The sequence below is a fragment of the Candoia aspera genome, chromosome 17, assembly GCF_035149785.1.
Source record: "Candoia aspera isolate rCanAsp1 chromosome 17, rCanAsp1.hap2, whole genome shotgun sequence".
Lineage (NCBI taxonomy): Eukaryota > Metazoa > Chordata > Lepidosauria > Squamata > Boidae > Candoia > Candoia aspera.
Window position 1 is genome coordinate 4,689,581 of NC_086169.1, and position 13,492 is coordinate 4,703,072.

The 13,492-nt window shown below is 48.1% G+C and overlaps 1 protein-coding gene across 1 annotated transcript; it reads left to right on the forward strand.

The window, feature by feature from the left end:
• Positions 1-494: 494 nt before the first annotated feature.
• LOC134506847 (transforming growth factor beta-2 proprotein-like) lies at positions 495-9,688 on the forward strand. Its single transcript, XM_063317211.1, has 7 exons — positions 495-843; positions 2,326-2,489; positions 3,515-3,647; positions 5,315-5,425; positions 6,212-6,377; positions 8,421-8,574; positions 9,530-9,688. The coding sequence occupies exons 1-7, from the start codon at positions 495-497 to the stop codon at positions 9,686-9,688; spliced, it is 1,236 nt and encodes a 411-aa protein (XP_063173281.1).
• Positions 9,689-13,492: the final 3,804 nt, after the last annotated feature.

Below are 13,492 nucleotides of genomic sequence, written 5' to 3' on the forward strand. Positions count from 1 at the left end.
AGACTGGCGGTGAGCAGGCATCAATGCTGGCTCTGTGCGGCAAAATCCTGTGGCAGGAAGGAGGTGGGGGTGATGTGGGACGGCCGAAGGGAAGATGCTTGGAAAGGCTGGCGATGGAAATAGAGAGCGCTGAGGTGGTCCAGAACGAGAGCGACAGGAGTCTGGCTGGCCACGGAGGGCCCCAAGGAGGTGTTTCAGGCTCCCAAAGGCTTGCCCCTTTGCTCAAGGGGTTGTGGGTCTACAAGACACACAGCCGTCCCTGGAACAGCTTTGGAGAACTTCAGGAGGTCTCAAACTCCCTCGGGGATCTGGCGAGGAACAGGTCGTCACACTGCGGAGGATCCTGTTGGATGGACAACCAGGTTCCAATATCGTCTCCGAAGGGGTAGATCGGAGACCTAATTGGTCCTGGGCTTAGCAAAGTGTCTGGAACAACCGTTTGTCCCCCCTCCAGGCTGGGGGCTGGGGGGAACCTGGCACCCCCACCCCTAAGCATGTTCTTCTTTTCTGCACTGGTCATGGTACCATTGATCCTCGGCCCCAGCAGCACGGCCTCAGCACTGTCCACGTGCCAGACTTTGGACCTGGAGGTGGCGCGGGCCCGGAGGATCCAGGCAGTCCGAGGCCAAATCCTTAGCAAGTTGCAGCTGGTGACGCCCCCCGAGGAAGAAGGGGTGCCCAACCCTCTACCCGCCGAGGTGATGCTCCTGTACAATAGCACGCAGGAGCCGGTGCAGAAGCTGGCGGCCTGCGAGGGACAGCTCGCAACCTGCAATGAGGAAGAGGAATATTATGCCAAAGAAGTGCGGCGAGTGGACATGTTGGCCCTTGGGCATGCTGACAGTAAGGAGGGGGGGCTTAAAAAGGGGGGCGGAACGGCCACTGGCAAGGGGAGGAGAAACGGGGAGCATCTTGGAAGGAAAATGCTAGAGAAGAGAGAGGGCAGAATGATGGGGATCAGGGACTGGCCTTGTGGGGGTGGATGGTGGTGAAAATGGAACTCACAGGAACCTCCACAGCCAGGAGTAGTATACCAGCCGAGGGGGCAAACGGGAGAGGAGCAATTGCTTCCCTGCTCTGCTATTAGGGCTTGGGCTTGTTTTATAGATTATTTTTCTTTCCTGTATATTACATTTGAACCAGTTGCTCTTTCCCAGCCCAGCCTACCTCGCAGGGTTGTTGTGGTTGGGAAAAATAGGGGGAGGGAGCCTTGTGTATGGTGACTTGAGTTTCTGAATAGGGTTTGGGTGTGTTTTATCACATTATTATTCTTTATTTTCTGGATTCTTTTTTAAAAATTAATTTTATTAAAGGTTTTACAAAGAACATAAAAATTAACACAATCAAAGAGAAAAAGGAGGGAAAGAAAGAAAGAAAGGAAGTCTATAAGGGGTTTCCAGTCAGCCATAAATGTAGATACTGTCTTTTCTCTGATCAAAGAAGTTAATTTAGCCATCTTCACAAGTTCCATCATCTTCACCAACCATTCCTTCGTTGTGGATTCTTTATTATTTTTGCTGATTATATTATGGATATTTTTTATTATTTCTGTGGTTGTTGTTTTAGCATACAGACATACCTCGGAGATATTGTGGGTCCGGTTCCAGACCGCCACAATACGGTGAATGTCATAATAAAGCGAGTCACACAAATTTTTTGGTTTCCTAGTGCATATAAAAGTTATGTTTACACTATACGGTAGTCTATTAAGTGTAATATCATTATGTCTAAAGAAACAATGTACATACATTAATTAAAAAATACTTTACAAGTAGTCCTCGCTTAACAACCACAACTGGGACTGGAATTTCAGTTGCTAAGCGGTCATTAAGCGAATCCAACCCAGTTTTACCACCTTTTTTGCGGCAGTTGTTAATTGAAACACTGCAGGCGTTAAGCAAACCATGTGGTTGTTAAGAGAAACACGTAGTTCCCTATTGATTTTGCTTGCTGGAAGCTGGCTGGAAAGGTAAAAAATGGTGATCGCATGACCACGGGATGCTGCGATGGTTGTAAATGTGAACCGGGATCATGTGGCCACAGGGACGCTGTGACAGTCATAAGTGTGAGGACTGGTCGGAAGTCGGTTTTTTGGCACCGTTGTAAGTCTGAACCATTGCTAAATGAATGGTTGTTAAGTGAGGACTACCTGTATTGGTAAAAAATGCTAATCATCATCTGAGCCTCTTTTACTGGTGGAGGGACTTGTAAAAAATGGTAATATCTGTGAAACGCAATAAAGTGATGTGGTATGCCTGTACTGTCTTTTGAGCCACAGTGTCCTTTCTGGGGTCCTGATTACCCTCTCATCCCCTTACCCCACAGACTCTATCTTCAGCCCCTTCTCCACCCCATTTGTCCGTTTCCTGCACTTCGATGTCTCCGCTGCACAACCCAACCTCAGCAGCCTCATCCAGGCCGAGCTGCGGATCTACAAGGTCCCAAATCCAGGGGCCCAAGCCACTGAGCAGCGTGTGGAGCTCTATCAGGTTAGGACCATTTTGTACCCTGCAGTGACTAATATGTGCGCCGATGCGTAATTTAGGATTTGCAGGACGGATACCAAAGAACGAGAACACCAAGAGAGACGTCGGGCAGTGAAACTTTGAAGAAAGTTTAAGAAATTGTCCCTGAATATATAGCACCAAGGGTCCTGCCTGGGGGAGCCCAAATGGCAAGGACGGCCGCCAGAATCCAACTCACAAAAAGGTTGTGTAATGGTATGTGGGAAAGACCTTGGGAGATGGGGCAAAGAGATGCTGCCTAGGGAATGGTCCGATAAGAGACAGCATAGCCTGCAGTTGGACAGTGGGCAGGGCAAGAGGCTCAGAAAAAACCCTCCCTCGTTTCTAGGGCTGTAAAGGGGACGGGGGGAGAACTGTACTTTCAGACTTGCAAGATTGATGTCGGCCTCATTGGGTGAAGCTGCATTGACAGACTCTTGCAAGTCTGAAAGTCCAAATTCTCCCCCCGTCTCCTTTACAGCCTGAGAAAGCAGGGAGGGTCCCTTCCGAGCCCCTTTCTCTGCCCATTATGCAGCTGAGGGCTAAGCCCTCTCTTATCTGCCCGTTCCCTTGGCAGCGTCTCTTCGCCCCGTCTCCAAGGCCTTTCTGGCTGGGGAATTCTGGGAGTTGAAGTCCAGAAGTCTTAAAGTTAACGAGGTTGAGAAAACCTGGTCTAGAAATAAATGACTCCCAATCTCCTTTTCAACAGATATTTACAAACTCATTATCCCTCCTCCCTCTTAGATATCACATAGTTCCCTTCAGACCTTTATGCAACCCTCCTCTCTTCCAGTCATCCAATCCATAAATTGCCTCAACTTTCTCTCCAGAGACAGCACTGCTCAACCAGCAGGCCCAGTTCAGTTTGCAAGTTTCTGGCATCTCCAGCACAGAGAAAGATCCCGGTTTAGTGTTGCATTTCCTCTGGTTTTAACCCTGCTGTGGTGGGAAACTGGCGAGGAAAACTGGGTTCGGTGTTCCAAATAAAAAGGGCAAATCCTCCTCCCTAGATGAGGCAGGCGAGGGAGCCTTCGGCCCCAACCCAGCATTACGTGGGAAGCCGAACTTTACTGCCCAAGCGTCGGGCCGAGTGGGTGTCGTTCAACGTCACCGAGAGCCTCCGCCGGTGCCTGGGGGACCGAGGTAAGACGACTTTGCTCCGCGGGCCGAGAGGAACCGTGGAGACAGAATTTTACCAGCATCCTTCTTGTAAGGAATGTCTGTGTTCAGCTAACTGTGTAAGCTGTCATGGTCAAGGAAAATAAGAGCTTCCTTGTCTCGAGAGCTCCAAGGCTCTCCTGGGGGATAAGGATGCCTAAGAATAAGTTGGAACATGAGGGAGGCTGGCAAGTGCATGATAGGTATAAGTTGGGAGATGGCACGAATGGAAGGGAAGGGAATAACCAGCAGAAACCAGTAGAAGGTAATCCCAGAATGCAAGCATGCGCATATGAGGGATATCTTGTCCTAAAGTAACCAGACAGGTAATTGTAATGTTAAATTCTCCTCCCACTATTAGATCATTCCCCTCCCAAAGGAGGGGCCAAGGCAGAATTTTACTCCTGAAGGAGGGCAGAATCCCTAAATGGTGATGGGTGTAGATGTAGTGTGTAGTTAACATAGAGAACACAGATGTATGCATGCCTATGTACCCTGTGACCGAAATGGTCCAATAATCATCTTATATTTGCAGCTGTATCTTATGGATAATGGTATAAAAGATGCTGTCTACTAACACAAAGGGCTCTCCTTTTCAGAGGAGAGACCCCCTTGTTGCTTGAGCGCTCAGATAAAACGGTTGTCCTATTTCTCACCTGGTGTGGTTATTGGGACCCATACCAGGTTTAAAGGACTCCGGTCCGAAGCCATGATTCGCGGCCCTTTGGAACGATGATAGTAAGAATTCTCAAAACGGTTTGCATTGGGGAGCGATGCGGCGTTGCACAAAGGAAAGGTTCGGTTTAAAGAGTTAAGAATAGACTCGTACAATCTACCTCGCCCGGCTCTTCTGATGCTCCAGAAAATTGATAATAAATATTTGCAATTTGGGGACTCTCCTTCCCATTCATCCTCCCCTGCTTAGATGGCTTCAGCTTGGGGGAGCAAAAGAGTGTGTCGGTCCTGAGCCTTGCACCAACCAAGGATGACCGATTAACCCCCCCGCCCCCCAAATTTCCTTCCACAGGGGGTTTTGGGTGGTCCTACCTCTGCCTCTTTTAACTAGAGAGGTTCAGCAGAGGGGCTGTTTCCTGAAGCCCAGATGAAAGGTTTAAGCTGGTCCTTCAAAGACACCGGAGCAGCAACACCAGCCTTGTGGTTGCAGGATGACAGAGAGTTTTCAAGAAAAGATCTTGAAAGACAGGGCGAAGACATGCTGCCAAGGGAACGGTCAGATAAGGGAGAGCTGAGCCCGCAGCTGCATAATGGAAGGAGAAAGAGGCTCAGGAGGGACCCTCCCTAGTTTCTTGGGCTGTAAAGGAGACAGCAGGAGAATTGGACTTTCAGACTTGCAAGATTCTGTTAATGGAGCCTCACAGTAATTAGCTCATCTGGTCGTGTTTCCTGTCTGGTCTACCTGGGAAGGCTGACATCAATTTTGCAAGTCTGAAAGTCCAATTCTCCCCCCGTCTCCTTTACAGCCTGAGAAACTAAGGAGGGTCCCTTCTGAGCCTCTTTCCCCACCCATTATGCAGCTGCGGGCTAAGCTCTCTCTTCTCTGACCATTCCCTAGGCAGCAGCTCTTCACCCCTCTTTCAAGGTCTTTCTCAGATACCATTATACATAACTCCTGCCATATTCTCTCCCTCCAGGAAGAAAACTCAGCTTCAAACTGGGGTTGCACTGCCCCTGTTGTACTTCCATCCCGGCCAGGAACACGATTAACTCCCAGCATAGTGAGCCATTGGAAGCCCGCTTTGCAGGTATGTTGATTGCTGGTATTGATTAGTGTATGTCTTATTTCGTTGAGTGATGTTCCAACTTTCCTCGGTGGGGCTGAAGGCAGCTCTCTTTCCTCGTCCTGTATTTTCCCTACAATGTAATGGTGGGTGTGAAGGACCTTGGGAGACGCAGTGAAGAGATGCTGCCTAGGGAATGGTCAGATAAGAGAGGGCTTAGCCCACAGCTGCATAATGGGTGGGGAAAGAGGCTCAGGTGGGACCCTCCCTAGTTTCTCGGGCTGTAAAGGAGACGGGGAGTGGGGGAGAACTGTACTTTCAGACTTGCAAGATTCTGTTAATGTGGCCTTAAAATAAATTCAAATTAGCTCATCTGGTCATGTTTCCTGTCTGGTCTACCTGGGAAGGCTGACGTAATGGTATGTGAGGAGGACCTTGAGAAATAGGGGGAAGAGATGCTGCCTAAGGAACGGTCAGATAAGAGAGGGCTTAGCCCGCAGCTGCGTAATGGATGGAGAAAGAGGCTCAGGAGGGACCCTCCCTAGTTTCTCAGGCTGTAAAGGAGACGGGAGGGGGGGAGAATTGGACTTCCAAGATTCTGTCAATGTAGCTTTACAATAAAGTAGAATTAGCTCATCCGGTTGTGATTCCTGTCTGGTCCACCTGGGAAGGCTGACAACAAGGACAACCATATTAGACCAACATCTTCACCACTACACCACCCTGGCTCTGGGTCAGTGGAGGCATCTGTGAATTTTTCAACCTTTTCCTGGAACCACAATGTTCAGAGTGTTTTCTGCACACTGACAGGTCTGGATGACGACCTTATCAAGGAGGCGTGGAAAGGGTGGTCCAGAGCCCCGGACCTCACTAACAAAGCCCCCCACTTGATCCTCACACTGCTGCCCCCAAACCAGCTGGAGCCTGCCTCGAAGGGCCGGCACCGCAGGGCAGCCAACGCGGCCAGCTGTCCCAGGTGAGAGATGTTGGTTCCTTCAAAAACTCCTGCAGAGGGGCGGCTCTGAAATTGCTCTACGGGTGCACCAGAAAGATTTCACAAACCCGCTTGGTTTGCAAAACCAGGAACTGCACATTCCACGTACTGGGAGAATGGCCAAAAGGGAGTTGTTGACCCGTGCGCGTAACCCCCCCCCCCAAATTTAAATTTATTTGCAAACTCAAACATCTCCCAGACATGGAACAGAGGAGAGAGTGGCATTGTCTACAACAGAGGGCAAAAAAAAAAAGGCTACAGGTAGTCCTCACTTAATGACCACAATTGGGACTGGGATTTTGGTTGCTAAACAAAGCAGTCATTAAGCAACTCCAACCCAATTTTATACCTTTTTTTTGCGGCGGTCATGTACAGGAGCTCAAAGGACATCAGGCATTTGTCTGAGAAAGTGGGTGGGGAGCCTGTATTTTCAAAATAGTGATTTTTGACCCAGTTTGCGGAGCTGCATGTGGCCAAAAATGCCAGGAATGAGGGACCTTGTTTCGGGGAGTTCCACAGACTCTGGAGGAACAGATTTAGATGTCAGTTCAGATAACGGAGAGGTGATACCACCACCTTTCTCTTTTTACCTTCTACCCAGAGAAAATAAGTTGGCGTTTCCCCATGTTTCAGCACGAACCGTTTTGTGTGGAGGGCTACCTCTCCATCTAATAATTTTAAAGGACCATCCAGATTTTACAAACCCCCCCCCCCAATAATATGTAATTCCTGGTCAGTATTACTCCAATTCTGAATTCAGAGGGAGTGAAGGCCCAACTTACATAACGTGGGTACTAAATTAAGCCGTTTTCTGGGTTCAAGGATGCATTGAATCAGAATCTAACCCCAAATCACTGAATCGTAAATTAACTAAACTTTGAATGTTGTGTGAATAAAGCTACTAGGGTACTGGCTAAGCATGTTCTATGAACCCAGCTAGGTTGATTTTTTTTTTGTTTTTAATCTGCAAGGATTCATTGGTAGCCAAGTTCCTTCTCAGCATTAACTTCCGCTGTCCTTTTCAATCAAACTTAGCCAACGTGCCTGGCTGTGCCAGCTCATAAAGTGAAAATCAGACCTGAACTCCGTGTTTATGTATTTTAAAGCACCACTTTTTGGAGAGGGCAAACTCAGCCAACAGGTGAAAGTGGCTCCATGTTTTCCCTGCGAAAGCAGCTTGCCATTTTTCTCTTGAGAAAGTCATCTGGCCAGCTTTTATTCCTTATTTTTGTTTCTGATTTTTTTAAAACATGCTTTCACTTCTGAGCTGCCCAGAGTTGTTGGGCACCAGGCGGCTTACTAATTTAATAATAAATTAATTAGTTCAATTTTAAAAACCTACAACAGAGGGCAAAAAAAAAAAGGCTACAGATAGTCCTCGCTTAATGACCACAATTGGGACTGGGATTTTGGTTGCTAAACAAAGCAGTCATTAAGCAACTCCAACCCAATTTTATACCTTTTTTTTGTGGCGGTCATTAAGTGAATTGCCGTGGTTGTTAAACAAACCATGTGGTTGTTAAAGCGAATCATGGAGTTCCCCATTGATTATGCTTGCCAGAAGCCGGCTGGGAAGGTCAAAAATGGTGATCACGTGATTGTGGGATGCTGCGATGGTCATAAATGTGAACCAGTTGCTAAGTGCCAAAATTGTGATCACATGACTGCGGGGATGCCGCAACACAGCCGCAAGTTGGTTTCTTCAGCATTGTCACAAATCCAAACCGTCACTAAACGAATGGTCATTAAGCAAGGACTACCTGTATTTCTTCCTCCTAGAAGCATCAAAGAACTGATTGGGGTAGGGTGGTCTTCCCTTATCAGGACCATCTTTGAGAATCAGGGAAATTCTTCATGGATTCAGGTGAATGGAGCTGGACTTCCTCTTCGCTAATCCAGGGAACCAGGCCCATATCGCGGCTGTTTTTGTTCTCAGACACGGCCCAGTCTTGTGGCTGTGAGTTCCGCTGACCAATGCTATGTGACTCTGCTCCTGAGGCTTCTTCTTCTCTGGCTCTGCTGCAGGAACACAGATCAGGACTGCTGCTTTCACCCACTATACATCAATTTCCGCAAGGATCTGAAGTGGAAGTGGATCCATCAGCCAAAAGGCTACAGAGCCAATTTCTGCACCGGGAGCTGCCGGTATAGCCAGAATTCCAATATGCATTATAACATGGTGAGAATCAGCCTTCTGTCAGCCTTGAAATGCCCAGTGTGGCAACAGCGGCAAACCCTCAAAGAGATAAGCAACCATCCTGTTACAGGTAATCCTCACTTAACAACCACAACTGGGACCGGAATTTTGGTTGCTAAGTGAAGTGGTCATCAAGTGAATCCAACCCAATTTTACGACCTTTTTTGTGGCAATCATTAAGTGAATTACCATGGCTGTTAAGCGAACCACGTGGTCATTAAGTGAATCACGCAGTTCCTCGTTGATTTTGCTTGCCAGAAGCTGGCCAGGAAGGTTGAAAATGGCAATCATGTGACCAGGGGATGCTGTGACAGTCATAAATGCGACTGTCATCACAAGACTGCGGGGGTGCTGCGACAGTCGTAAGTGTGAGGACTGGTCGTAAGTCGGTTTTTTCCAGCACTGTCGTAAGTCCAAACTGTCACTAAACGGTGGTTGTTAAGCGAGGACTACCTGTAACTGTGATGAATTGCCTGCTTGTTTAATTACTGTTCAACCCAGAGGTTTTTAAAGGATCTTTTCAAAGTGGGGCCTTTTAAAGGAATGGGTGTTTTCAAAGAGACTTTTAAAGCAGGGGTTTTCAAACATTTTCAGGCTGTGGAACCTGTTAGGTTTTTGTTTTTTTTAAATCTTCCCAGGGCTTCTGATCAAGAGGCCAAGCTCACGCAATAGAAACTTGGCTGCGTTCAAGCCCGTTCCTTTTTCTTTTTGCCCTTGGACTGTTGCAGAACTCAATCTGCAAACTCCTGTTGGAAAGGAAGGGGAGAATTTTTTTAAAGAGGGCCTGATGTATTTTTCAGGAAGGCTTTTTAATAGCCGGTTGAAAGCGGCTTTGAAATAAATGATGAGCTGTTTGCCAGGCGGCTAGTATTGGGGGGGCCAGGTAATTGGGTGCATGGCCTTTTTCTTCCCCCCTCCTGCACCCCATCTTCTGCAGGTGCTTCCCTTGTACAACAAGTGGAACCCCGAAGCTTCGGCGGCCCCGTGCTGCGTCCCACACAAACTGGAGCCTTTGACCATCCTGTACTACATTGGCCGCTTGCCCAAAGTACAGCAGCTGAGCAATATGATTGTGAAATCCTGCCGTTGCCGTTGAAATGGGGGGGGGGGGTTGGCAAGAACCCCCTTTCTGCTCTCGTCAGAAAAAGTGACTTAACAAGCACCCCTATTTTGCTGTGCCAGCCTTAAAACAAGGAGAACTTTTTTCTTACAGCTCCTTCCACCACTGAACCCTCCTCCCTAGGATTAAGCATCTGGTCCTCGTTCCCAAGAGAAATCCCTCCTCTGTTATCACACATGGGCCACGCAGCTGGAGATTGGCTACCCAGAGGCCCGAGAATGGCTCTCTGGACATGATCAGAGACACTCTTCCCTTTTTGGCACCTAACACGCAGCCCCGGCATGTGGAAGCTGGGCAATTTTGCCCCAGGGTTGAGCAAGAGGTCCCTACAAGCGATCTAGCCAGGAATGGAGGAAGGGACTAGCTTCTTCTGGGAGAAAATCTCAGAGCAATTTTTGAGATCTGCTTCCTGCCCTGCCGTGCACAAAACAAACGGTTGAAGGATTGGCCTGGGGAGAAAGACTGCCAAGAGGCTATGCTGCAGTGCAAAAAACAGGCTGCCAAGCCAAGGACGGCTTGATTGGGAACAGAAGATGCAGGGCAGAGAGAGGAAGGGGGCTGTGAGTTTAAGGGGGATATAAGGGGCAGCAGAGAGAGAGGAAGGCAGGCAGACAGAGGAAGCTTCAGGACTTCTCCGGCCTCGGATAAATATTTGACAGCGAGTTTTGTGGTTTTCGAGCAGAGCTGCACACAAACGGGGCACAGAGATGCCAAGCCCTGGCACCCACTTGCTTGGCACTGGCTGTCTAGGAAGTGGGGGGAAAACAGCTATTAGGGAGAACTCAGCAACAGGGCACACCAGGGACCTGCTAACCCCTTTATTTGCTTGACTGGCTGAAGGGATCCGAGAGCAACTGAAATTTAGCAGATGGGGTTTCTTGGGTCCGAAGTTTTCCAAGCATTGATCGGGGTGGGGCAGTGCCCTTTCAGCCAAGGGAGCAACCCTGAAGATTTACCCAGCTGGGGAGCAAAACTGATTGCTGCCCAGGAGAGAAAGCAGCCACGTTGTCCAGGAATCAGCCAGTTGGCCACATTACACACAGGTTTGCAAACTCTCCTGCTTCGAAACGGTGTTGGCTCTGCTCTGCAGATTGGAGGCTGTTTTTCAAGAAGCAAAGCCCACCGCTTCTTGGGGCACCAAGAACTTCTCTCTGAATTTCATCCTGGAGATGTAGGATTCCTACATGGCCCAGCTCTGCCAGCAAAGGCCAAAACTGGAGATAATCAGTTGGGGTTGGCATGATCCCTGAGTGGAGGAGGCAGCCATCCTCCTTGTAAGCCACCCGTTTTTCTCTTTCTGACACTCTTTCCTCCCTCCCCCCCCTAAAAACAGACCTCAGAAAGAGACCAAACAGATCTTTTGCAGAAGGATTTTAAAGGGAGCTCAAGATCAGCCCCCAGTAATCCACTTTGTTTTACAATGCTGCGGTGCGCTTTGGGTGTCCTTCCACACAATCAGAATTCACTTCTGTGGCTCCCCATGAGAGGATAAAGCTATGAGACTTTATTGACCAAAAAAGGAACGGGGTGCAATTTAAAAAACAGATATATGTCCTCATTTGCTTCCCAGTTTTGGGGGTTGTGTGTTTGAGATGGGGGTTCAGAGGGATGGAGAAGTGGAAGGACCCTCCTGCGGCTGGCTTTGAGTCTCAGATAATGCCTCTCCCTTGCATCTGGAGATGAAGCTTGTCAACCTGTTTCTCCATCTGTTCGGTGAGGGGGTGATTTACCCCTATTTTTTTCTGATAATCTGGGTTGGGAAGGAAAGGAGAACAAGATCAGGGTTACAACGGTCATCCTGCCAAAGATGGGGTCCCGGGGGAAATGTTGCTGTGCCCACAGCCGCAAATTTTGAGACATACACTCCTTTCGTTTCCCATTTCAAAAGATCCTGCATCCTTCACTCATTATTTTGCTGTTCCCTCGTGTGTGGCTCATTCTCCCCCTCTTACCAGGCCTTTCTGCTTGATTTTTACTCGATCTTTTCAGAAAGTTGGATGCGCTGCGGAGCCCAGCTGCAAAGTTACCTACCATCAAAATTTCCTAAGCAGCAGCTGCACTGGACACCCGCTGCATCACTTGCTCTCTAGGCACATGCTAAACCGCGGTGCAATGGCCATTTTACTTAAAACGCAAGGCAACGCTTCAGAACCTCTTTTCAGCAATCAGTAGCACTGCAGTTACAAACTCGGCTTGCGGTAGCCGTTTCTTTCTGAGAACATGCCCAGGTTTCCTCTGTTGTTCTTTTCTTTCATTTCTGCACGTTGTCAGGTCATCCTCGTTTAGTGACCACCTCGTTTAGTGACCATTTGAAGTTACGATGGGGATGGAAAAGTAACTTTGCATCCAGCCCTTGTCTTGATGACCTTCACAGGTCTGTCAAGCAAAGGAAAGCCAATAAAAGATCGTAAGCACAGTTGCAGTTTCACTTAGCGGCCGCTTCGCTTAACAACTGAGTCGCTGGTCCCAATTGTGGTCGCTAAACGAGGACTACCTGAATATAGTTTTCTTTCTTAAAACCATCAATCCCTGACCATCACTCCTCTGGGAAAGCAGAGATGAAGACCTCCCTACATCCTCTCCTCCCCAAATGGTCAGATTGCAATTCAATTTCATATGCCAGCTTCAATGTTCTAGTCAGTTTCTCTGTGGCTATAGAAAATGCCTTCATGGGAGCTTTCTGGCTGATATAAACACTGATCGTACTTGTCAGGTCCTAAGAACAAGGTGAAAACCAGAGAGAAGGATTCATGACGTCAGGAAGGTAAAGGATGAATATACAATATCTTGGAAACTGAAGAAACCAAGCCTTTAGCTCTCATTTATAAGTGAATTCATTATGGCGGTTTGAATCTTCCCCCCCCCCCAGAATGCAAGACCAAAAGGCTGACTTTGCAATATCCATCTACTTGGCGTTATTAAAGTTTTGAGATACTCCTGTTTGTTTCTCAGACCCTGAATGGGTCCCAGATCTGCCCTACGGGGCTCTAACTTTGAAACCTGTTGTATTTAATACTTCCAGGAAGTGTGGTCGGTTGAAAGATCCATTGTAAAACCGATCTGAGGGGGGAAAAAAGGCTTTTATGGGGAATGTGTGTCTTTGCAATGTGGCATGAGGCTGGGAATGCACGGAGAGACCACAAGGCCCATGTTGCTCTGCTCCCTTAAAGCCCCCAAGGTGCCCCACACAAAGCCCAGCGTGACGCTTCCTTTTTAACCCAGGAATGCGCTTCCCCCGTTTTGCAGCCCTTCAATCCTTTCCCACTCGTTATTCGTTGTCCTTTGGCTGCAATAAAGATTCATTCATTCATTTATTTTTCATTTAGTTACTCACCAAGCAACGTGGCCTTTAAGATAGCCAGCACTTCTTCCTCCATCACCTCTTGAAGGGGCAAGGGCACCTGGGAGTTGGCAACAGGAAGTATTACGGGGGTAGAGTGAAAAAAGTCAAGATGGCAGCCCAACCACTGGATCAAAGCCATCTTGACTTTTTTGACCCCTCTCCCTCTGCAGACCCCCCCTAGTGAAAGTAGTTCTATCATCTAAGATCGACAACTTTTTCAGATCCAGGGAGCCCACCCCAAATGTTTGCTCTGAACCTTACAAGACCGCTGATTTCAGAGCTTTCAGCAATTTTTAATTTCCAATTTAACTGGGGCGAATTGCAATTCTGCTTTCCTGTGGGCGACGGGCACTGCAGGGTTTCCCAGCAATTATATTACACAATATAGGAAATATTGTCAAGAAGGCCATGGCAGACCATTTCCAAACATCTTGCCA